Genomic DNA, 27,438 nt, shown 5'->3' with positions numbered 1-27,438 from the left:
TCTTGTTTTCCCTTTTTTCCCAAACATATTTCCATTCCATTTTTTAGTTATTCGGGATAGACCTTTTATTGGCAAGAAGAGGGCCTCTTTTTGTATCCGTGGTGACATCCAATGCATAGATGATACCTATTGAAGGCTCTTTCAACGTTTGCCTTGCTGAAATATATAATGGAGATTTTGAACAACAACAACAAAATAGAGTCAACAAAACGTATGAATGTTTCCAAATGGGTTTAGGACCATTGTCGGGGACCCCCACTTGTGCTGGGTTATAAAAAATATTATTTTTTACGGCAGATGGCATAGTTGTGTAGGTAAATATTTATGTAGATATCGAATATCCTTTTAGGATGTGTTAGATGGGAATTTAAATGCAAATGAGTTACTGGGGGAATTCGTTAAAGTGCTTGTTTGCTTGCAAGGCAGTTAAGTAGAGTTCGTAGCTACAGAATGGAGTTTAAGCCACAATATACTCGAATGTTTAATCATTCATTCATTGATGCCAGCATCGATAATTTTCGAACATTTGTTTCCATTCATGCCTTGGAATTTAAATTTGCATGAGTGCAGTTTTTATACCCTCCACCATTGGATGGGGGTATACTAGGAAAGCATGCAAACTTTCGAAAGCACGCTAACTTTCGAAGGAGTAAAACTATCCGCTTGAAATTTTGCACAAATACTTCTTATTAGTGTAGGTCGGTTGGGATTGCAAATGGGCCATATCGGTCCACGTTTTGATATAGCTGCCATATAAACCGATCGTGGGTCTTGACTTCTTGAGCCTCTAGAGGGCGAAATTCCTATCCGATTTGAATGAAATATGCACTAAGTATTTTGTTATGATATCCAACAACTGTGCCAGTATGGTTCAAATCGCTCCATAACCTGATATAGCTGCCATATAAACCGATCTGGGGACTTGACTTCTTGAGCCTCTATAGGTAGCAATTGTTATCCGATTTGCCTGAAATTTTGTACGACGGATCCTCTCATGACCATCAACGTAGGTGTTTATTATGGTCTGAATCGGTCTATATCCTGATACAGCTCCCGTATAAATCGATCTCCCTATTATACTTCTTGAGCCCCCAAAGGGCGCAATTCTTATTCGAATTGGCTGACATTTTACACAGGTCTCCAACATAAAATTATATTGTGGTCCGAACCGGACCATATCTTGGTATCGCTCTAATAACAGAGCAAATCTTTTTTTTATCATTTTTTTGCCTAAGACGAGATGCCGGGAAAAGAACTCGGCAAGTGCGATACATGGTGGAGGGTACATAAGATTCCGCCCGGCCGAACTTCGCCCGCTTTTACTTGTTTTTTACTTCATACGTTGAGTTTTCTGTGGAAAGTTTCGGGCACTATTTATTTTTGAGTTGTTAAGGACACTTTTATCTGCAAAATTCAAAAAGAATTATGAAGCTATCTCTATTCACTATTTCTTAGTTTTTCAGTTGACTTTTTGTTTTCAGAAAATTGGAATTTTTCACATATTTTTTAGTGAATGTCAAAGAAAAATAAGGAAATTGGAAATCGGCGGTCCCAACAAATTTTCGAAATACCACGGTTACCAACCTTAGGGGCCTCCAAAAGGCACCCGGACAAGTTAGCGCCTTTAAATTTTGCCGACAATCTCGCTACCATCTAAGCTCTAACCATTCCAAATTCCAAAGAGATAACTCTATGCGTTCTCACATGGCATTTTTTGTAGTAGTTTTTTTTTTCGGTTATATCCCACTGTGCAGCGTAGCAATGAACGTTTAGCTATCTCTTACAGGAACTTTGGAACATGTTGTCTATGTGTTTGCAAGATGGTGGGGATTGGCTGGTATTATTCCAACTTTCTGTGCAACTCGCAATTCTCCAACTAAAGGTGCTATTATACGACATATGTGCTGTCACTTTCTGTATCTAAAAGGCTGTCCTCATGTACATCAAATACGAATAGGGCGCACTCTAATCGGCATGTATTCTCATGTGTAATGTACATTTGTGTTTTATAGACATGTGTCTTCTTGTCATGTTGAGCTCGCTTTAATCGATATAATTGCATATTTATTCCAAAATTTCCAAAAATTTATTTTCGTATGTATCACACGATCTGTACAACTTTCAGCGTTGCCACTATGAAAGTACATATCGTATAATAGCACTTTAGCTGCAAACATATATGAGAAAATCGCGACTTCTTTGCAATTTTTGAGCGAATCTGAAGCACAAGATCGATTATAGATTGTCAGACGTATTGTCTAACTCGCAAGCCGAATTATCAATTTTTTATATGTTTTTGTTTGCTGACCATGTGTGTCGATATGGCAGTTGGAGGTAGCCACACTACTGTCTTAAAAACAAAAAGTCATCAAACCGAAACCTCGACAAGCCGCTACCTGTTTATCAAACCGAAACCTGGTGCAGCCAAGTTTTTAGTCGACAGGTGGGATAGGTTCGAATATCCGTCATTTCGGTATAATCCTCCATATAGCTTCCTTATAGGCGGATTTCTTTGGCGAGCTTTCTTGAGGTTATTTCTTAGTGTCTTTTCTTACTGAACTGTTTTTGTTCACCTGCAACTGGGATTATCCCTTAATCCTAATCTAACACTACTGAAACATTTTTGGGCTCCCGTTTCCCAAGTCGAATTTCATTTCATTTGACTCGCTAAAGATTTATGTGGATGGTAATAATATTAACTGAGTTCAGCATAAGCTTAGAAATCATTTATTTGTGATCACATTGATGTCAGCAATAGTGAAGGTAAGCTAGCCGTCGTTTTTTTCATGCTGCATGTTCATCATTAGTTGATGTTTGTTAATCAATTGGTTATCGATTGATTTATCGCCAACAAAAGCCAGCAAAAAAGTCAAGCAAGGCAATGGACAATGGCAATGGCAACTGCACACCAACAGCAATGACAGCACTAGCACTGCCAACACCGACACTGACATATTGTGTCAATAATTTATTTGACATTTTGTGGCCGCCACAGAGCTGTCCAAGGAAAACAAGTCGAGAAGGAAAGCCCTGAAATTAACAGACAAAATTAGATTAAATATAAACGAATGGCGCGATAGAACACGAAACACAACTTACGAGCGCCGGGTCTGGTCATCACTTAGCGCTAGGCTCTGCTACTACTGCTGCTCCACAATCACCATGCCATCAGCATCAAATTAGTGGACGCAAAACTAGCAATTTTCCATCCACAATAGAATTAGGAACCCGACTGAGGAAATCTCGACGGCGATATTGTCAAAGCAATAAATTGAATGAAATCATCAGGAAAATCTCCAACGACTCGCATTGAGTGGTGGGTGGGGATTAAGAGATGATGAACGTAGAGGAAGCGACATGACACGTTTACGTTTTATCCCTTTTGTGCATTCTCCGGTTCTTTTAACACACATACACGCATCCACACACTCACACACACATACACAATCAAATAAATCTTTTAAAATAAATTAAATCACAGGCAATGTCATCAGTGGACCAATTGTAAATCCTGCTTAGAAAAGCAAACCCCGGAAAAGTAATCCAAAGTGTTTTCAAAAGAAATTCACAAGGACTCTGCCCCCCTACCTACTCCATTCTTCTGCACGCAGTCCACACTCAAATTGAGACACAAAGCTTATGGGGCGAAAGTTGGCACGTACTTCGGTCTAAGAATAGACGGATTTTAGTTTTATGATTAGACGAAATCAAAGCTTAGACACGACAGAAGGAAACTTTTCCCACAAATGACCAGACAACAAAGATATTTGCCAATCCATCACACCAGACGACAACGGCGACGACAAATGTGTGGCGGCCACCCTTTGGCATGAGGGTGAAGGGTCACCACTTGGTCTCGCACAACTTCAGAAGGCAAAGCAAATAATGCTGAAAGTTAGTTTTTTTCTCTCGATAAGGATATTTAATAGATCCTTGACGAAGATATGCTGCTTCCACATGATGGACAAAGCGTCAGTGTTACCATATTTTATGCCTCTTTCCATGACACATCCTCATCTCCCCCTTGTCGGGTAATAAATTCATAAAACCCTTTTTCCTTTCCTAATTTTAGGCTTCTTGATGAGCAAAAAAAAATCGACCTTTTGCAGAGTTTTAAGTGATAAAGTTTTCCTATTTCGGGGTCACTAAGAGTTCGCTATGATTTTCATTAGTGAAATAATCCCCGTACTAGAGAGAGAGTCGAATTTTAAGCCACTTTAAATGCATGCCCGCTGTAATGGCTTATCTCATTCCCCGCCATGATGTAGGGAATGGTTTTCTTCTTTTCCTCTCTGTCCCCTTACATTTCCAGTTTCCTTTCCTTTTTTTTTTTTTGGTTATACTTCATTACTGAAAAGTTTCTTTAGAATGCCTTGCCATTTCCGCTGTCCTTTTTTTTGTCATAACCATAATTTATGATGGACTTTGATGTCGTTGTTTTTCTAATTAGACGCTTAATTGATATTTTTTAAGAATTGAAGAGGTTTTTGATACTTGGAATGGTCCAAATTCCAGTACATCCATTTAAGTGATGACTTCGATGAACTTTTTCAATAGAAATGTAAACTAATCGGCTATGTTAGATTATTTACAAAGGTTTGCACCATGCTACATGTAGAATTCAACCTCTTAGCTTTTGTGTATCCTTACGGCTAAAGGACGAATATTCGTGCAAAACAAATAATATAGCAAAGGGTCCTTATCTCTGGTGCAATCTGAACTAAGAATTTTAGTCATCAGTTAAATGAAACTAACACCACAGACACTGCCCTTGAGCGAGAACTCCAAAGAACACAGACTATAAAATCCATCATTTAAAAAACACAAAAGGACTCGACATGATCAGAAGGCTTATGGAGCGGTAACAAGAGCAAATTTTCACATCAATACCAAAACCTATCGAAAACGAAAAACCTATCAATACCAAAAAACGAAAACGAAAAAAAAACAACTGCCATGAAGCTGAAAAAAAACAAAAACACGAAACCGACTCCAACATATAAGAATGGAAGCAAGACAACAAGCTTGTTGATGATTCGAAATATCTAAAGCTCAAGAAGTCAAATCGGGAGATCAGTTAAAATGGTAAACTTAGAGGGACTTGTTAGTAGAAACGACCAAAAAGTTTGCTGTAACAACAAAAAGTTTGCTGTGACACCAAAAATTTTGCTTAAAAATGAAACAGCAGTAATTCTTTGCTAAAAAAGCAAACATTTTCTGCTGTTTTCAGACAGCAAAATTATGGTTTTAGCCTCAAAATGTCACAAATGCTATTCCTGTTCCTCAATCGAATGTCCATGGGCAAATTTGCATTTGCATATGGAAAATGCCTTAACAATCGTTTAGATTTTAAAAAGTTGAAGGTGTTTCCTTCAAAGGTAAAAAAGCTTAATATAAAATCGGCAGACAATGTTTGCTTATATCAGCAAACCTATTTTTCTGGGTGTAGGTATATCTGCGCCCTTTGGCGTACAGACAAAATATTACGATTTTTTTTTTTTCAATTAAAAATGTAATTGAAAATGGAAACCCTTTTAATTAAAATATTGTATCAACCATGTTTTTTAATTGCATCCGGATTTTTTTTTTTTCAATTAGGATCGTAATTAAAATGTTTGCAGCTTTCAAAATAAAAAATTTAATTGCTTCAATAATTTTTTATATAAATCTGCGATTGAAATTTTTGCATTTTTAAATTAAAAAATTAATTGATTCAATCAAATTTTTAATTAAATCTTAAAAAATTTTAAATATAAAATGTGACTGATCATTTTTGAAATGAATCGCCTCACCGTAGCGCTGAGGTTAACATGTCCGCCTATGACGCTGAACTCCTGAATTCGAATCCCGACGAGAACATCAGAAAACAAAATTTTCAGCGAGTGTTAACCCCTCCTAAAGCTGGCGACATTTGTGGGGTACTATGCCAAGTAAAAACTCTTCCGTAAAGTGGTGTCACAATGCTGCGCGCCTTTCGCACTCGAAGGCCGCTTAGCATTGAGTTTAAACTTGAATCGGACAGCACTCAGTAATGAGAAGTTTGAACATAAAACTCCCACATAGACAGTCCTTGGACTTCATGATTAAATTGCTAGAAACAATTCCAATCTTTTTGACACTGAAAAAAATGTTGTCCTTATTTTAAGGATTCGTGCCAAAGATTAGCAAATTTAATTTTTACATGATAAATTTTCCAACTTTTTAAGGAAACATTCCCTTTGGCGAAAAACATTTTCCTCAATAAAGGGTGATTTTTTAAAAGCTATAGCAGAGTTTTTAAAAAAAATCGTTATTTGAATCGATAGAACGGTCCATATAATTTAATGCGCCCCAAAATGGTCCATCCGTTTAGTCCAATTTTGGCATACTCCCCCACAAAAAATAGTCTAAAGGCGTTAGGTGCGATTTAACGCCTATTTTTTGTGGGGGAGTATGCCAAAATTGAACTAAACGGATGGACCATTTTAAGGCGCATTAAATTATATGTCCCGAACATGAAATAAAATGTTCACTAAACTCACTTCTCAATAATTCCATTGTTGCGCGTGCTGTGTGGCATGTGTCACCGTCTTGTTGAAACCACATGTCATGAAAGTCAAAGTTGGATATCATCTCACGATAGCGCTCACCATTCACAGTTACGTTACGATTCGCATGATCTTTGAAGAAGTATGGTGCAATGATGCCACCAGCTCATAAAGCGCACCAAACTCTGATTTTTTTCTGAATGCATTGATTGCTCTTGCAATGCTTCTGGATGATCTTCACTCCAAAATAGACAATTCTGCTTATTTACGCACTCCTTGAGCCAAAAATGAGCTTCGTCGATGGAATGGAAGAAAGTTCATCGCGCGCTTCGAACTTTCTCAACGGAGCATACAAGAATTTTTCCAAAAAAAAATAATAATAATAATAATTGGACAGTCATCTATGAAGTAAAATAAGACTCAATCAGCGTTCAAAATGTGAAACGGATGGTCATGTCCGTAAGTCATGGTTATAGCCGTAAGTAAGCTAAGTCCTGAAAACTTAGCTTACATGTCGCTAGAGGCATACCCACAGATTCCTGTATCTCTGGAATGTGTGGGATAGTTCCTAGTTTCGCAAGTCGTTCGCTTTACAATTCCCTGGGATATCTTTGTGGCCCGGCACTCAGAACAGGTGAATTTTGAACTGTACAGCCGTGATCTGCAACAGTTGAGGGCGATTTTTGTGTTCAGAAATACGTTCTTCAGGGATTTAATGACTGTCTTCTCAGACAGCATATTTATGCCAATCTTCGTTATGACATTATAACTTAGCCATTCCCCCACTTCCTTAGTTACCAAGATCTCCGATTGAAACACACTGCAGTGGTCGGGTAACCTTTTCGATATGACAAGTTCTAGATCTTGAGAGTACACCCCAAAGCATCCGTATAGAAGTCTATGTAACTTCTATTACCAGGGATATTGTAGTTCCAATCGGTTCTGTCAGCATTAGTAGTAAAGTACTTTTTTATCAAAAGGCGGCTCAGGTAGGGTGTAATCTACACCGCCTGGAACATAGGACATTGTATCAAGGATAACACATTGTCCATAGCCCTCATATGGCCAAAGAGAAATCTCCCTTAGCCACACGGCAGTGGTCGCAGCAATTTGTCTAGCCACAATGTCCAAGGGCATTCGATGTAGCATTAAGTTCAGTGCATCAGATGGTGTCGTCCTCAGTGCTGCTGTGATGCACAAACAAGCCATCCTTTGGATCCGGTGAGTATTGAGCAGTAGGTGGACTTTTGATGCACCGTCCACCAGACCACAATACCATATAGCATTATAGGTCTGACAGCCGCAGTATATATCCACTTTCATGCCACGGTCTGGACTCTCTTGCAGGTGTATAGGGCAAGAGTTGCCTTTCTTGCCCTTTCCTAGATGTTGGATTTGAAGTTAAATTTCCTGTCCACCAAAACTGCGCTTTCTGCAAATGGAACATTCTCTCCTCCCAAGAAGACAGATGCCACTGTAGGCAACTTGTATAGCCTGCTGAAAAGGACTACTTCTGTCTTGCACCGATTTACGCCCAGACCACTTTGCTGTTGCACATAGAGCTTCCCGAAGTATATCTCTTAGAGTGCTGGGAAAGCGATTCTGAGTCGATTGGTAATTTATCCTTCTGAAGGTTACAAACAAATGCACTAAGCTTTGGGATATAAGAGCGAGTATACCCCTTTTCCTAGCGTAAATTTGTTGTTTGCAAAACATTTTACTTTTATAGTTTTAAGTTACCTTGAATTTGGTTTTAGAGCTTCTTACTTTGGGCATAGCCTAACGCCTAAACATATTTGAGGATGACAAGCAGTTGCATAACATATTCTAGGCTTTTTAAGTTACAAACATGTTTGTTGCAAAAACTTTGTAGCAATTAAAATGTTGAAAGAAAGAAGAGAAAGCGTTGGGTTACTCTTCCGCTTGCAAATTAGTTGCTGCTTCAATTAAAACACACAACCGCAAGGATAACTAATATCCTGGATATGGCTTCGCTTTGATGTTAGCAGCTTTAGTTTCACAAGAAGCGCGTCTCTACTTCATGATGCCTCAACTTTGAAACAGACGCTGCAACGTTGAAATAGACGTCTGCGATGCTTTATGAGAATACCTGAAAACTCGGCGGCTGTGTGTGCACTCTGCTTGTTTTGTAGAAGGAAAATTGATGCACAAAGCAAAACTAAACACAAGTGTTTGTAATCATAGATGCAAAGCATTTTCCTTTATTTTTCCCCGGTAGGCGTTTTTCATCCTTACCTTATGGCGTACTAGTAGTTACTTAAAATATTTTTATATTTTTTTTATTTTATAAAAATCATGTTCGTCCTGGGTAACGATGCCATTACTTTCTGCGTTAGTGTTAATGCCAGACTAAGAGCTCACTTCACTTGAACAACGTCTACGCACTCCCCCATTGAAAGTGGCTACAGCGCAAAGGCCATCATCAGCATCATGCTGGGGGAGGGTCGTAACATCCGCCTCGTATTATTTTCCACACTCAAATTATGCGTATTCCAATGTTTAATTAAATTTCAAGGTATTTTTCTTGTTATCGCTTTTTAATATCACCCTCAACGGCTCCATTTGTATGGGGAAATTCATTTTCTTTCCGCTAAATTTATCTTGAATTGCAGGCGTATATGGCCCTGCCATTGTTCGTGGGGTAAGATGAAATGTTTGGATCGCCGCCCCATTTCGATGAGCAAGCAAGTCCACTATAGAATGTCCTCTCAACTGTTGCCTGGGGGACTGGGTATTTCAACAGCATTCGGCCAATGCATTATGACACCTACACATCTAGGCTAATGGGATATGTCGCTCAAATTAGCGCCATCTTTGGTCCTAATTCCCTGGCCGTATGCTACACATTTATGTTTGACTTTGTAATCCGTTTAAAGAGTATATGCTTAACGTATTTTCATGTATACCTGTCCTTTGTTTAGTTGCCATTAAAAACAATAAGGTGTTATATGTCAATTGCCATTGTTCCTTGGCAAATGGTGAAGAATGGGGGGGCTGGTGGGTGGTGGGTATCCTGGCTGGCACACCTCTGGTAAATGTCGAAGCCTTGCAAAGGCTCATGCCATTTTCGTTTGGCTTTTAATAAAATTTTCTTGTCTTTCCGTTCGTCCATGCGTCTGCCCCGCCCGCTTCCGGCTATCTGTCTGGCTATTGTTATGTCTTGTCTTATGTTCATATCGCCTTGTAGTGCTTCTGCCCAAGCAGAGTGCAGATAGAGTTGCTCAAGGTTTGAAATTTCGGATATGTAACAGGAGCCTTTAGAGAGAAGAAATTATTGTGTTTTGTTTGTGTCTGTGTGAGAGTTTACATCCCGCTGGCTTTTCGGTTTATGTGTTTGTGCGATATCATTAAGGCAAATTAGAATTTAATGGCTTTGGAAAACAGTCTTCATTGGCAGCAATGAGTGGGCAAGAAAATCGTTTCCAAATGAACTCAAATAAATCTTTGCGTAGTTAATCATCGATTCACTAAAGCAAAGCAAGAAAACCTTCAAAGGAGGCCTAACCGTAGCATATACGGTAGACCATTGTGGCGTATGGACGTTTAAGTCTAGTGCTTCAGCAAATTTAACTTTAATTCGGAAGTCCAAGTCTAAGGCAGTGGGTAGAAAAATATCCATGGAATTTACATTTTCCCTATTGTTTTTGTATTAATTATAATTTAAATATTTTGAAATTCAACGGTTATTTTATCTATCAGCAAACTTTTTTTCTTGAAACTAGCTGACTATAATTTTTGATAAGCAGAAGTTATTTTTCTCCAAAGTATAGTCAAGGTTAATGACCATCAGAATTATGTTAAGCGGAAAGATTTGATTGGAGGCCACCATAGCGCAGAGGTTAGCATGTCCTTCTATGACGTTGAAAGCCTGGGTTCGAATCCTGGTGAGACCAACAGAAAAAAATGTTTTTTCAGCGGTGGTTTTCCCCTCCTAATGCTGGCAACATTTGTGAGGTACTCTGCCATGTAAAACTTCTCTCCGAAAAGGTGTCGCACTGCGGCACGCCATTCAGGCTCGGCTATAAAAAGGAGCACCTTTATCATTGAGCTTAAACTTGAATCGGACTGCACTCATTGATATGTGAGAAGGGCAAAATTTCCAATTTGTGGAAAGATTTGATTATTGAAAAGTTACTAAAAAGCAATAGCCTGATCGACAGATCCTTGAACATAGACTTGCTATACGCTCCGTTTCGAAATATGGCTAGATTTTCTTGTTCACTACCATCGCTTTGCTCATATCTACATGACTGTTGAGGCTGCCGCCTCTGCAGTTCATTTTGGAGATACTTATTCGACCGTCCTATGCAATTTGCATATGTGATGCTGAAATACTTACATAGACGAACATCATTCATGAACTTTTATTTCCAAATCTATCTCTAACAAACATTATTCTCTAATATTTGACAATTACAGCGATTGCCAAATCCCATGGCTTGGTTTCCCATCCACTGATGGGATGGCTAAAATATTATTTGAAATATTTTTGACCGTGTGTTTCTGTTTGTTGTTGTTTCTCCTGGGCTGTTACTTTTGATTTCCAGCTGCCTTGAGCAAAAACCCAACGATAATACTTGGCTTTGCTACTCCTGATTAGGCCCAAAAAATAGTTTTCAAAAAACTTTTCTTAACCCCATTATGTTTATCCCACGCGGAAAAGGGTTTAAAAAAATAAAGAAAAACAACCAGAGGCCATCCGATGCCATTATTTGGATGTAAGACCGTTTCATCTATTGGTAATAAAACTCAAAAAGGGGTTTCTATAAAGACTTCAGTTTGAGATGAAATTCGTTTTCACTAAGTGAGACACATTTCACTTCCAATTGGCCGTATACACAACGCCATTTCCGTTACATCCTTCTATATGTTTATGTTACGTATACGCATAGTGTCTTGAGCCACTCATTTTGTGTGTGTGTGTGCGTGTAGGTATTAGGGGTCTATAACAACGATATTTTGTGTCCTCAAAATTCCTTCGCTTGAGTGCATTTTACATCAGTTTTGATGTATAATTCTTGGTTTCCAAAGTTTGTTATACGTTGCGCATCCGCAAAATGGGATGTGCTATGTCTTTATCAACTGTTCTCGAGGGCTTCTATATAAATTTCTACCCTAATCATGAAAATCCAAATTTTTTTCATTAAAAATGGTTTTATGGTTTTTCAAAGTACACTCCAGCGTGAGTTATGCACTTTTGCATGCGCTCCAACCAATTGTCGAAACAGTTTACCACTCCGATTGAGACACCTCCCAAACATGGTTATTGAACACTTCAACATCATTTTCAATCAGGGCTGTACGACGAATGGCCCATTAATTCGACGTTTTGGCCGGTGAAAAAGGCGCTGGTTTGAGTCGATGGTGAAGCACGAATTGTCTACTCTTGTTCGTTTTTGGAATTTCTCCCAAGACTTCAGGCAATCAAATTCTGAACAGTTCCACTCAGAATTGAACGTCCTATGTTGCTCAATCGGAACAGTCGCCACATGACCGGTTTTGCCGAAGAAACAAGCGACCATTTGCTTCCAGGGGCTTCTCCAACGATCAACTTTCGCTGGATTTGGCTCATCTTCGAATACCCACACGGTCGCGATCGGTTGTTGTTTTGTTTCGGTCTCATACGCATTTATTCACGACAGGTGGGGTGCCACAGGTGGGGTGCCACAGGTGGGGTGCCACAGGTGGAGTGCCACAGGTGGGGACTGTGGCAATCTTTTAAACGTATTTCGAAGCACTGCAGTCGTATTTTTTAACATTTCTTCGACACTAGTCTTTGTTTTAAGCGATTGTCAAATTGTGCGGAAGGAACTCAATGAGAACGAACCTTTTTTACGGCATTGTATTCATGCAATATCGAATGTATGCTGGTGGAAGAAATGCCTCAGGATGCCTATCTCATGGAATAACACATGACGATCTTGCATTAAAAGTTCACGTACGGCATCAATGTTCTCTGGTACAACAGACCGGTTTTGGTCGACCTGCACGTAATTCGGCTTCAGGCATTTCGAATCGTGGCGAGAACATCGTTAAAAAAAATTCAGCGGTGGTTAACCCCTCCTAAAGCTGGCGACATTTGTGAGGTACTATGCCAAGTACAAACTTCTCCCCAAAGAGGTGTCGCACTGTATTTCAACCCTGTGCCAACAGGGTGTTTCAATTTTCATCAAAAACTGAGCACATTTGTGGGTTTTATCGAATTTTGGCTACATTTTCCCATTTTCGGCCATAGTGCGCCGTTCGGTCTCGGCTGTAAAAAGGAGACCCCTTGTCATTGAGCTCAAGCTAGAATCGGACAGCACTCATTGATATGTGTTTATGGGCAAGATTTGCATTGCATTTCCATCCGTTTTTGTAGTCAATATTGAATGAGGTTGTGTACTAGCCCAAGCAGCTGCTTGAATTTACATGATAGGATGTTTTTGATGAGATGGGTGTTGCGATTTAAGCGAAATTTTATGTGCTCTCTTATAGTAACCTACAAACAAAATTTTGGTATCCAAATTTCGGATGGGGTACCTAGGGGGGCGCTCACCCCTAAAACCTACCAAATATATATATACACCAATCACGACGATATGAGACTCAAGTGAAAGTTATTTAAGATCAGAAAACGTATCTGATATCCAATTGTCGGACCAATTGTTAGGGGGGGACCACCCCAACCCCCAAAACGCCCCTAAATCGGACATTTTTACCGACCATGGCAATATGGGATCAAATGAAAGGTATTTGCGAGTAGAATACGAATTCGACGTTTAAATGTGGGACCAAGTTTCTGGGGGTCCATCCCTTCCCCAATACACACCCCAAACAGGACTTATTTACTGACCATGACAATATGGGGCTTAAATAAAATGTAGTTGAGTGTAGAATACGAATTTGATATCCAGATGTGGGACCAAGTGTTTGGGGGCCGCCCATCCCCGAGAACATCCCCCAAAGTGGAAATTTGTACGACCATTGCAATATGAGGCTCAAATGAAAAGTCTTTGGATGTAAAGCTCTCTCTGTGGAGAGACGCCATTGGTGGTCACAGCTGCCTATGGAAAGTTACTATGGGTGGCCGTTCGTGGGCTCAAATTCTAGCGCGTGCATTCTGTTAACCCTTAGACCACATCCTCCATTTTGTAAATCATTTGTAAATATTAAGAGCTGAAACTTCATGATATCCTCCTCTTATGAGTGAAAATGTGAAATAATTTCAGACTACTTTTGAAAGGGGAGGTGATACAGTGGCACCAAGTTTTTAGTTAGAGGGTGTTTGAAATACGATGGTATCTAAGGGTTTAGTAAACATTGCTCAATTGGGAAAATTTTCTCTTCATTGAACACGATGTTGGGAAATTTACAAAGTATGTGCAGCTTACAATTCCATCGGATGAAAACTGCGACAGACGGCCGGACAGACAGACAGATAGACGGACATAGCTAAATCGGATCAGAAAGTGATTCTGAGTCGATCGGTATACAAATGCACTAAATTGTAATACCCTGTATCACAGTAGTGGTGTAGGGTATAAAAATGGGGCCGCTTGAATAGGTAACACTTCGTGTCGGGTGTTCTTTAAACATGCGTAGCACCGCTGGCTGGCACACATCGAGTAGACGCTCAGGTGGGCATGGACTTAAGTTTCTATGGGGATGCATTTACTTGTGCCTATACTTTGAAGATATTTTCATAGACATTTTGTCTTTGAAGCAAAGTTTATTTAGTTCATTATCTTTGAAGAAAATATCATTGAAATTTTGTCTTTGAAGAAAATTACGGCGTAGGATAAAAAATTTCAATAAGAAAGAAGTTAATTGAAATTTAGATCTTAATGACATATGTACTTCAACCAACCAACTCAACTCGAGCTTATACCAAATAAGATTTTAATTTCACCACAAATGACTCAAGCAAATGTAAACATGAAGCTTGGAAAATGGTTGCATAGCCATGACATGGTTGTATAGTTGTAAAGCAATACGCTGACAATCACCTACATTATCGAGTTGAGGATTGTCCCCATAACCTCTGGTATTTCTCCCTATTACATATCGAATTCCGTATTTCAAATGAAATTAAAGAAGAGTGAGTTCTTGGATACTCACACACACACACACATACATCGCTCTGACCTTGTAATTTATTCTATGGCATTTGTATTCACCTTAGGTTAAGCCCTTTGTGATTTATGCGGTGGCAAAGTCATTTATAATTTATGACAGTTTGCAATACATTTTAACAAATATGACTTGGCTCAAGAGCAAAGCAATGCCAAATGGAATTCTGCCTAATTGTGGTTTCGTAATTGAAGTCTAACACCGACTGCCAGCCTGCCTCCGCTTTTCTGAGAGTAGCACTTTGTCACACGAGTGGCATTCAACAAATTAATTAACCCGGTCGAATGGAATTCACCTGCTGCTGCTTTGAGAGTGCTTCGATGCCACTGCCGGCTGCCCGCATTTGTCGTTGTGTATCCTGGTCCACCACCCTCTCTCAGCACAATTTATGGACTATTTTCACTTGAAGCCAACAGCGAGGCGAAGCAAACACACCTTATCGCCATCAATTCCCTGTAATAAGCTTAATTTGCCATGTTCAGTTTCACAAAAAAATAAAGAAAGGAAGAGATGTACAAGTTCTCCACCGCCAAAACCATTGACACACACACATAAACACAGAGCAGCAAACGTTTCCATCCGAATGATATCCTGTGGCACGCCCGCATTTGCTGCCTATGCCAGTCGGTTACTGGTGATGACCTAATTAATATTGACTAAAATAATGAATACAATATTAATGCCAGCCTTGGAGTCCTTTGGCCGGTTGCTCTTCTCCGATGCGATGCGCTGTGTTGTGAGTGCCTCTCCTCTTGCTTATATGATCCCCACTTCAGTGGGGGGCAAAAGTGTTATAAACCTACCACTTGAGCAGGGCCAAAAGTGTCGGCATATGTCCGTCTTTGAAAAAAAGCCTGCAGTACAGCGACAAGTGTTCTTTAAGTGGCATTTGAATAATTAATTTTCCAATATGTGCTGCCATTGGAGTGGCACCGCCATCAACACATTCAATATTCAAAATAAAAAAAATTTGTCAGCCAGACGCAGTGAAGACAGACAAATGCCACCGAATAAGGGCACTGATTTCAAAGAACAGAAAAGGTAGGTAGCTAAATTGGCATCGTGAAAACGGCCGTTAATTAGTGCGTTTCATGGACGAGTTCTATGCACACACAAACTGCAGCGAGAAGAGAATTTTCCGCAATTTAAAGAAATCTAGAAAACAACACAACTTTTGTACCAACATTTTCCCCAAAGCATAAATATTCGTTTTAGAACCTTTTGAACTATATATACATTCCATTCAATTCACGATGTTCTAGAGTTAAAATAAACAAGTAAAAAGGCGTTAAGTTCGGCCGGGCCGAACTTTGGATACCCACCACCTCGGGTATATATGTAAACCACCTTTCATCAAAATTCGGTAAAAATTTCATACCTTATACTCATATACCTCATACCGATCTGAACTATATACGCCACGGATGTCGAAAAGCCGAACATAAGTCACTGTGTCAAATTTCAGTGAAATCGGATTATAAATGCGCCTTTTATGGAGCCAAGACTTTAAATCGAGATATCGGTCTACATGGCAGCTATATCCAAATCTGGACCGATCTGAGCCAAGTTGCATAAACATGAAGCCTAACACTAAGCACTGTCCCAAATTTCGGCGAAATCGGGCAATAAATGCCTCTTTTATGGGCCCTAAACCTTAAATCCAGAGATCGGTCTATATGGCAGCTATGTTCAAATCTGGACCGATCTGGGCAAAATTGAAGAAGGACGTCGAAGAGCCTAACCAAACTCACTGTCTCAAATTTCAGCGACATCGGACAATAAATGCGTCTTTTATGGCCCCAAAACCTAAAACCTAGATATCGGTCTATATGGCATCTATATCCAAATCTGGACCGATCTGTGCGATATTGCAGAAGTATGTCAAGGGGCTTAACTAAACTCACTGTTCCAAATTTCGGGGACATCGGGCAATAAATGAGCATTTTATGGGCCAAAACCATAAATCAAGAAATCGGTCTATATAGCAGCTATATCCAAATTTGAACCGATCTGGACCAAATTGAAGAAATATGTCAAAGGGCCTAACACATCTCACTGTCCCAAATTTCAGCAAAATCGGATAATGAATGTGGCTATTATGGGCCTTACACCATAAATCGGAGGATCGATCTATATGGCAGCTATATCCAAATCTGAACCGATCAGAGCCAAATTAACGAAGGATGTCGATGGGCCTTACACAATCCACTGCCCCGAATTTCATCAAAATCGGATAATAAATGTGGCTTTTGTGGGCCTAAGACCCTAAACCGGAGGATCGGTCTATATGGCAGCTATATCCAACTCTGAACCGATCTGGACCAAATTGAAGAAACATGTCAAAGGGCCTAAGACAACTCACTGTCCCAAATTTCAGCGAAATCGGATAATAAATGTGGCTTTTATGGGCCTTAGACCCTAAATCGGAGGATCGGTCTATATGGCAGCTATATCCAAATCTGGACCGATCTGAGCCAAATTGACGAAGGATGTCGAAGGGCCTAACACAACTCACTGCCCCAAATTTCAACAAAATCGGATAATAAATGTGGCTTTTATGGGCCTAAGACCCTAAATCGGCGGATCGGTCTATATGGGGGCTATATCAAGATATAGTCCGATATAGCCCAACTTCGAACTTAACCTGCTTATGGACAAAAAAAGAATCTGTGCAAAATTTCAGCTCAATATCTCTATTTTTAAAGACTGTAGCGTGATTTCAACAGACAGACGGACAGACGGACGGACATGTCTAGATCGTCTTAGATTTTTACGCTGATCAAGAATATATATACTTTATAGGGTCGGAAATGGATATTTCGATGTGTTGCAAACGGAATGACAAAATGAATATACCCCCATCCTTCGGTGGTGGGTATAAAAATAGAAAAACCCTAGCAGAACTCATGAGCACGTTTAATTCGATAATGGTTATAATGGACTACAACTTAAGAAAGCTTCAAAACCTTCATTAACTGCTCTCCCTCATTCGACTACAGCGCTATCTCTGTACAACCTTAACAAAGACGATTTCATCACTTCTGCGCTCATTCTAAAATCTCTGACACCAAGTTTCAAGGTGTCTACCACCACTTGATCTTTCCATCGGGCTTTTGGTCTTCCCGGTTTGCGTGTACCACCGTGTTTGCCTTCAAAAGACTTCTTTGCTGGAGCTTCTTCATCCATTCTGACAACATGACCTAGCCAACGCAGCCGTTGTATTTTGATGTGTGTAACTATGCTATCGTCGTCATACAGCTCATACAACTCGAGGTTCATACGTCGCCTATATTCTCCATTAACGCAAACTGGTCCATATATTTTACGAAGAATCTTTCTCTCAAATACTCCAAGTACTGTCTCATCTGCTTTCACAAGTACCTATGCCGGAGAACCATATAACAGCACGGGTAGTATCAGTGTCTTGTATAGTGTAATCTTCGTCTGTCGAGAGGTGGCCTTGTTTTTAAACTGCTTACTTAGTCCAAAGTAAAGGGTGATTTTTTTGAGGTTAGGATTTTCATGCATTAGTATTTGACAGATCACGTGGGATTTCAGACATGGTGTCAAAGAGAAAGATGCTCAGTATGCTTTGACATTTCATCATGAATAGACTTACTAACGAGCAACGCTTGCAAATCATTGAATTTTATTACCAAAATCAGTGTTCGGTTCGAAATGTGTTCAAATTTTGACAAATTTGTTCATCTGTTTGCCAGTATTATTCTTCGCTTAATCTCAAAACTGATGTCATTCGTTTCGGTTACGGCGGTGCCGAGGTAGATAAACTTACTGACTGTCTCAAAGTTGTGGTTCCCAACTTTCTCCAATTTCTTTATCTGCGCGGTTGTGCAAGGCTTTTTGGGAGTTGAGACCATCCATTCTTGATCGCCATGACATTTTAAGTCGATCTAGCCATGTCCGCCTGTCTGTCGAAAGCACGCTAACTTTCGAAGGAGTAAAGCTAGGTGCTTGAAATTTTGCATAAATACTTTTTTTAGTGTATGTCGATTGGAATTGTAAATGGGCTATATCGGTCCATGTTTTGATATAGCTGCCACATAAACCGATCTTGGGTTTTGACTTCTTGAGCCACTAGAGGCCACAATTCTTATCCGATTTGGGTGAAATGTTGCATGGGGTGTTTTGTTACGACTTCTAATAACTCTGCCAAAAATGGTCTAAATCGGTCCATAACCTGATAAAGCTGCCATTTAAACCGATCATGGATCTTGACTTCTTGAGCCTCCAGAGGTTATAATTATTATCCGATTTGGCTGAAATTTTGTACAACGACTTCTCCTATGACCTTCAACATACGTGTCAAATATGGTCCGAATCGGTCTTTTGAACCATATTAGGTGCAATGGCTTCAAGGGCCGTGCGTTGGTATGTTGTATTTGAATCGCATTAATAGCGAAAACGCATCTATGATACAATTACCACATTAACCAAGCTCGACAACCCTGTCTATTAGCTGTACTTTTCCCAATGCATGCAATGTATTTTTGTGTAATGACCGACATGCTATCTGTAACAAATTACACTTCTTCCGTACTACACATGATTTTGTTCATCTGTTGGAAGTTGTAATGATGGCTTCGAACGTTAGGACAACGGCAATAGCTCTCGCTGTTGCTCCGTGTGCCCAGGCTCGAATCCTGGCTGGGCTCTGCTCTTTGGCTGTCCTTTTCCATTTGCATCTCCGATCATTGAGCTCGTCTCGAAAGAGAAACAAACAAAAAATGTAAAATTTAATGATCTTGCCCTAACAGGCAAAAAACTTGAAAAATTTTTTAGAGATAATAAAAGGGTTTTTTGTAGAAAATTTTCCAAAGGCCAAATTAAAAAAAAAGTTTGTGAAGCAAAATTTCAACGAAATTCTTTGTTGTCAGTTTGCGCTTTATTTTATTTATAAATGGGCCCAATAAAATGTTCTCCGAAGAAAGAGTTTCACTAAAAGTCGTTTGGCCACCATTTTCCTTTCTTTGTCACATAAAAGGAACTACCATATTTTGTTTTCCTCCTATCCGTTCTTGAGCGTAGTTCGGTTGTTTGGTGGACTTTTCAGCTTGGCCTTTGTTTGGGAAGTAGTCAGTAATTTGCGGAATTACATTTTGTTAACCCAAACCAAGAGGAAATCCCTTCAAACCCAAATGCAATGGAATGCCACAGCTTAAATGCCTGTGTGTATGTGTGTGTGTGTGTGGTGGAGGGGGGTTTATGGTGCTCTACTTGTGTGTGAGTGTGTACACAACAATTACAATTTTAATAACTTTTTACTCTTTTGTCGTCACTCAAATACACACACACACACACACACACATTTCTCTTGTAAAGTATAAATGTCACAATTTAGTAGAACAAAAGATTCGGTCGTCGCTGTTGTTGTTGGATGTTAAAATGGGTTACACAATTCAACAAAATGCAAATTACTTTACGACGAACACAACAAAACCGTAACAATTCAACGACAATGCCAACAACAACCACAACACAAAATATACAAAAATATTTATATTTTTAAATGTAGAGCGACAGGATATCCGGCGAATGGCGAACGGTACGAACGAAAAAAAAGCAAGAAAAACCAAAATAAAAACATAAAACTGTTTACAATATAGGAAAAAAAAATATTCACAAACAGTTGGAAGCACTCTGCTCTAGAAATAAATTGTTAAAATGGAACATTTTCTGGGCTCAGTTTTATTCCAATTTGTTATTCGTTGAATTGCCCTGGCGGTTGATGGGTGTAGGGAACGCATACAAGGCTTTTGCATTTTTGCAAGAAGATTATCATTCAAATTTATTGGATGGTCGTTTCTTTTGATTCACTTTTTGTATATGAAAATGTATATAAAGTGAAAAGGGGGCGAAGGGGGTTAGGTTGAATATAAATAATATTTATCATACAAGCTGTTGGCTCTTTGCTGATGGTCTATGCGTTGGATGACAGAGCTCCCCCTTCATACAGGTTAGAGTTAAGTGGATTTGTTTTTGTGAGATTGGTGCTCAAATGTAAATTGGCGACAATGGGACCGCCATATGACCCTTATTTGGCATATTGTTTTTGGAGGGTTATTGTGTGCTCTACATCAAAGTTTAGCGGTGATATGCGGTGCATTTAGGTTTTGACATACCAACCATCCAGCACTACGAGCTTCTAAAGTCTCTTGTAAAGCCATACCCCATTAACCACGCCCGACAGCCCTGTCTAAAAGCTGTACTTTTGCAAAAAAAAAAAAAAAAAAATGAGAATGAAAAAAGTTGGCAGAGCGGGATGTGAACCTGTGCTTACAGAGCAACAGCGAGAGCTGTAGCCGTTGTGTAGCTTTCGAAGCCATCAATACTACTTTCAACAGTTGCACAAGATCATGTGTAGTACGGAAGAAGTGTAATTTGCCAAGATTGTCTGTCATTACACAAAATACATGTATTGGGAAAAATTACAGCTAATAGACAGGTTTGTCGAGCGTGATATTTGTATCATAGAGGCGTTTTCGCAATAAATACGATACAAATGCAACATACCAACGGACGGCCCTTGAAGCCGCCTCACCTTATATGGTTGAAAAGTCTTCTGACCAAAGTCGAAACGGTTTGTGTTCTTATAGGATATTTTAAATCATTTTTGAATCTTGAGAAATTAGTAATTCTGTAATTCTGATTTTGCCTGAATCCAAGAGTATGATGACCCAAACTTTTGATACATAAAAACATATGAAAGAAATTGCAATTTATATGGAACATGTATAGGCAGACATTTCGAAAAACATCAGAATACAAACAACTTATAGATGCAATGCAAGAGCTTGATTTGCATGACATGTGGTTTCAACAAGACGGCGCCACATTGCACACAATACGCGTAACAATGGACGAGTTCGGTGAACATTTTATTTCGCGTTCGGGACCGATCGAAATTGGGCGACTAAATCGTGCGATTTAAGGCATTTACACGGATTGAAAGACAACATTGAAGCATTTATTCGTGAGATACCATCCGAAATGTTAAAAAGAGTATGCCAAAAATTGACTAAGCGGATGAACCATTTGAGACGCAGCCACGGTCAATATTTGCATGAAATAATCTTAACTATCGATTCAAATGAAGATTTAATTTATTTTTCTGAATTGTGTGTGCTCTTATTTGAAATTGTTATGCTGCTTTGTTAAAGTTAAACAGGATTTTAATGACTTTGACATAATGTTTTCTGTTTAATATACTAAAAATCGTCATATGTACGATTTTTTTCAGAAAATGTTCCTAAAATATTTTGTTTCAATTTTCGAGCCATAAAAAATTGCAGACTTTCCACAAGCAAATTTTACCCCAAAACATGAACTTATAAGGAGAACATTTATTTTAGCTAGTTTCATTCATCCACTTTATGGCACTCCCAACATCTTTGGGATATCTCTTTTCCTAACTCAAGCTAGAATTACTGTAGGACAGCTATTTTTTTGGTATTTGTTTTCTACTCATTCAACGTTAATGGCTTAAGCCAATCTGATTCTTCGGTAAAGTCCCTCACATTTCCTGAACGATTCTCACTTCACATTTGTTTCTTTAAAATTCAGTAATTTTGCTGCCCCAAAATCTCTAAAAAAATTATTGCACGAGCCAACGTTCTTCCAATTGAAAATAAAGCTTGGTGTAAACTTTTCAGGAACATGATGAACGTATGTAGACTTGTTAAAAATGTCAACATTAAAATAGATCTCATAAATTTTATAATTCCACCTATAAATTCTGTGCAACTCCTTGGTCTTTGAGGCCAAGTGTAGCTAACCTTTGGCGAAATATGTTTGGGTGCTGCCTGAGTAGCATTCATAAAATATTCATGTTGAAAAGTAAGCCCTTTAATATCGCAAGTATTTTATTTACGTCCATGTTTAGGGCTTTGCGCAGCCATTAGTTCGCTTGCCTTTGACTCTTGTTGTGGCAGTTGTAACTGGTTATTTAACCTACCAGGTCCTCTGATCCCAATTTGCTTGCAAACAACTGCAAAACAAATCGCTTTTATTGAGTATCAAAGCCAAGGGGGGACACCACCCATCACAGCAAACGGGGTGTTGGCGCATTGGACAATCGACACCCATTGCTACTCCCTTCCACACCCGCCTAGCCTGTATATTCAGTCCTTGTCTCTTGGTTGCGATGTCCCACTCTTTGTAACAGGATTTTCATTTTGTTTCTCCTCATTTGTTGTTGTTGTTGCTGCTGCTGCCGCCAATGTAACACTACACGACTTTGTTTCAAGTGGTTCTTTTCGAAGCTTTTTTTAGTTCTTTTTCTGTCTGCTTTTGTTTTGTTTCCCTTCACAATTCTATTGCATAATTTTGGGTTTATTGACAAAGGACTACAAACAGAGCCAAAGCAGCAGGATATGGTGCGAATACAAACCGTGGTGTTACATGTTTTAATGACCGGTTTGCCAAAATGTCGGCATTAGTATTTGAAATCCTTTGAGCCGCCACTTCCTCTTTGTGCGGTCGAGTGTACAAAGTGCACCGGCGCCAACCAAGTCGCCGTTACAGGTATCCAAGCGTACTGAAATGTTACATTTTTTAGTGGTACTTCACATCAAAAGAAGAAAATAAATTTTGAATGAAATTCGTATAGAGGCACCTAACCATGTCGCATACAACAAAACCCAAATATTTCATTCGTCGTAGTTGAATTTTTGACTCAATCGGGGTTCTTGTGCAAACACATGTTGATGTACGTTGAAGGATTTTATTAAATGTAGAAACTAGTTCTTATGGCACTTGAAAGCTTCTGGTGTATCTCGTATAGACAAATGTATCAACCAAATTGAATAAATTGATACACTTTGTAGGGGGAATTTTCTATAGCGATGCCTAATCAAACCCTTACAAAAAGATCCAGGCTTTCTTCATACGTAGGCTGACATGCATCGCGCCTTAAAAGGGAACTACTTCCTGTTTTTATGATGGGCTAACTTCACCCACCAACATTATCTCCATTAGAGGCAACAATGTCATTCTAGCATGAGAAATGTCGTTTAAGCCAGCCAAAAAAAAAAAAAAAATCATCTAAATCATAATTCAACTGCTGTAAAGGGTTAAGATTTTTACTATGGGCCATATATGGAAGTCGCTGATAATAAAATCGAAAGACTACGACGAATCCTTAACTTTAAAATGGTGTTATCAAAACTCATTTGACATTCCCTTTCAATCTTTTCGAGTCATTTCTAACCACTATACAACAGTGGGTTGAATTTGGGTTCATCTGTAACACATTGAAATATTCCAAGGCAACTAAACAATGCCCTTGAGTCTATCTGTCTTTTGTAAACATATTTATAATCAGTCACAAAACTTGATACATAGAGCCTTTTGTTTGTCGCACACATTTTCCCCATAAAAAGCGATCTGTAAAATTTTCATCCATTAAGGACGTTAGAATGCACCTTGTTTTTATCGGATTTTGGTCGATCTAGCCATGTCCGTCCGTCTGTCTGTCGAAAGCATGCTAACTTTCGAAGGAGTAAAGCTAGCCGCTTGAAATTTTGCACAAGTACTTCTTATTAGTGTAAGTCGATTGGGATTGTAAATGGGCTTTATCGGTCCATGTTTTGATATAGCTGCCATATAAACCGATATTGGATCTTGACTTCTTGAGCCACTAAAAGGCGCATGAGGTGTTTTGTTATCATTTCCAATGACTGTGCTAAGTGTGGTTCAAATCGGTCCATAACCTGATATTGCTGTCATATAAACCGATCTGGGATCTTAACTTCTTGAGCCTCTTGAGGGTCCAATTCTTATCCGATTTGGCTTAAATTTTGCATGAGGTGTTTTGTTATGACTTCCAATAACTGTGCTAGGTATGGCGCAAATCGGTCCATAACCTGATATAGCTGCCATATAAACCGATCATGAATCTTGACTTCTTCTTGAGGGGCAAATCGGTCCATAACCTGATATAGCTGTCATATAAACCGATCTGGGGTCTTGGCTTCTTGAGCCTCTAGAGGGCGCAATTCCTATCCGATTTGGCTGAGGGTGTTTTGTTATGACTTCCAATAACTGTGCTAAGTGTGGTTCAAATCGGTCCATGTTTTGATACAGTTGCCATATAAACCGATCTTGGATCTTGACATCTTGAGCCACTACAGAGCGCAATTCTTATCCGATTTGGTTGAAATTTTTCATGAGGTGTTTTGTTATGACTTCCAATAACTGTGCTAGGTATGGCGCAAATCGGTACATAACCTGATATAGCTGTCATATAAACCGATCTGGGGTCTTGACTTCTTGACCCTCTATAGAGCGCAATTCCTATTCGATTTTGCTGAAATTTTGCAAAAAGTGTTTTATTATGACATTCAACGGTTGCGCCAAATATGGTTTTAATTGGGTCATAACCTGATATAGCTGTCATATTAACCGATTTGGGATCTTGACTTCTGGAGCCTCTAGAAGTCGCAATCCGATTTGGCTGAAATTTTTTACAATGTCTTCTCCCATGACCTTCAACATACGTGTCAAATATGGTCTGAATCGGTATGTAGCCTGATAGAGCTCCCATATAAACCAATCTCCCTAGTTTACTTCTTGAACCCTAAAGGGCGCAATTTTTATTCGAATTGGCTTAAATTTTACACAACGACTCCTACATTCAGTTTAATTATGGTCCGGGCCATAAATTGATATAGCTCCAATATCATAGCAATTTTTTTTATCATATGTTTTACCTAAAAAGATATTCCGGGAAAAGAAGTAGACAGATGCGATCCATGGTGGAGGGTATATAAGATTCGGCCCGGCCGAACTTAGCACGCTTTTATTCGTTTTAAAAAAGATTGTACCATTTCATGTTGTAAAGTAATTCAAACTCAAATTTTTACCAATTATAAGTAAATCTAAGGTAGTAATTCTCTTCGAGAATATATTTCGATGCCAAGATGCACAATTATATTAAAAGCCTTCCATGCTGTTTAAATGATTTTTGTTATTGGACGTACCTATGGCGAAACTGTAAAAATTATCAATTTCCGAGTTTACCATCCGCCTATCACGTTTTTTTCCATCACTGGTCTATGCGCTGTCTCTCTTTGCTATGAGTAAACGAATAATCGTTTGCTGCTATCGAAACCCTTTTGCGCTAAAAGAGATTCTGGTTTTACAACAACACAAAGGTACTTTTATAGTAGGCGAAGTTGCTTGGCTATTTACAACAAACAAAGTTAGTTACATTCAACAATGCTATGTTTATGGCTAACGTGTGATATGTTGAAACGAAACGTTATATTGTTACAGTAAAAGAAACCCTTTGTAATAAAAATTCTTTGTTTCTTGTAGAAATTTCTCAAACGTTTTATTATTTTGCGTGTCGGTACATACTGGGCGTCACTTTAAAATACACTTAGCTAAATAATGCCGATACTAGTGAACAGATTTTGTAGTTTGTCCATGTTGGAAGCCCTTCATAATGAATAACGTTCATTCACATGTTTTGTTTTAAGTAATTCAATCTTTTATGTTGATGCTTGAATCTAGGGTTTGGGAACAGAGTTCATGTAAACGCATAAAGGACATTTTCACAGGCAATAAAACAGAAATTGGCGTTTAATGTTTTTCTATGAAAAAAAAAAATTTAATGGTACTACTTTTTCCCAACATTAAATACGATCAACTCTGAATCAATTCATCCTATGGGCTAACGAAAAAAAAAGAAGAACTCTCATCAAATTCAATTTATCTTTGGCCATATATGTGAATATTTGATATAAGGTTGGCATTGCATGTATGTCAAATTGGCATTGGGTTCATGTGAAATTTAATTTAATTTTTCTCAAAGTGGTTATCACTCAATTTCAAATGTTATGGCAACCATAACGACATTTTGCCAAAGCCATGGAAACCACCACCAGCACCACTCCGTTTGAAAGTGCCACTTACTGGTGCAGGGAGAGCAAAGAAAAAGAAAAGGGTTCAGCCAGAGGGATCATAATAAAAGGACAATAAATTGAATTCTGTGGTTTAATGGCATTTGCGGGTAAGCGGATGGGGATTTTGGGGGAAAGTAACCATGTGTGAATTGTAATACTTGAATTCGCATATGCCTTCCATCCGTTCTTTTCAGAGGGGGGTGACACATCATCTGTGTCATTTTAAGTGCCTAATTTATTTATTGCAGTATTTCTTCCTTCAACCATCCATGATGACTTATGTCCTGTTTATATCTACGCCTACGTTTTTTTTTCCAGCAATATCCCGAGAAGACAACGATGATACAACACATCATCACCACCATCATCATCATCACCATCATCGAGGTGGCCATAGTCACAATCACGGTAATAAAGTTCCCTACAATGGTTATAACTCCGAGGAGTATTTGGATAGACTGGAACCGAACGGTAATATACCATCAGACAAAACCAACTGCAGATATGGAGGTGAGTCAAGCATAAACTTTCTTTTTCGATTGGTTTTCGTTATTTAATCTCATGTGTAATCCATAATCCAACCGCGCTTCCATGATATGGGGAGAATGTGGAAGGGAAATGAAATCATATTGACACTCTTTCCGTGCAAACTCACACCAAAAATAATTTGAATGTTTCATACGCGCATGCATCCATTCGCACTAACAAGAAACATCCCTGCGATGAGGTTGAGCAGTCGCTGCACAGTGGGTCTTTCGATAGCCAAAATTTGAATCTTACCTATAAAGGCACTCGAATGGATAAATCCGATCGAATGCCTCCGAAAATCCAAAGTGATTTGATTCAAATTTTCA

At 39.0% G+C, this 27,438-nt stretch overlaps 1 protein-coding gene across 2 annotated transcripts in view; it reads left to right on the top strand.

The window, feature by feature from the left end:
- The window catches only part of LOC106095833 (cyclin-dependent kinase 14), a 423,150-nt gene that overhangs the window by 288,028 nt on the left and 107,684 nt on the right, over nucleotides 1-27,438 (top strand). For both annotated transcript variants that reach the window (XM_013263227.2, XM_013263226.2), the window contains exon 3: nucleotides 26,903-27,094. In XM_013263227.2, the coding sequence (XP_013118681.1) occupies nucleotides 26,903-27,094 (192 nt within the window). The remainder of the gene's footprint in view (nucleotides 1-26,902; nucleotides 27,095-27,438) is intronic.

The sequence above is a fragment of the Stomoxys calcitrans genome, chromosome 1, assembly GCF_963082655.1.
Source record: "Stomoxys calcitrans chromosome 1, idStoCalc2.1, whole genome shotgun sequence".
In the NCBI taxonomy this organism is placed as follows: domain Eukaryota; kingdom Metazoa; phylum Arthropoda; class Insecta; order Diptera; family Muscidae; genus Stomoxys; species Stomoxys calcitrans.
Note: the sequence above shows the minus strand (reverse complement) of the source record. Positions and strands in the feature narration are given on the sequence as shown.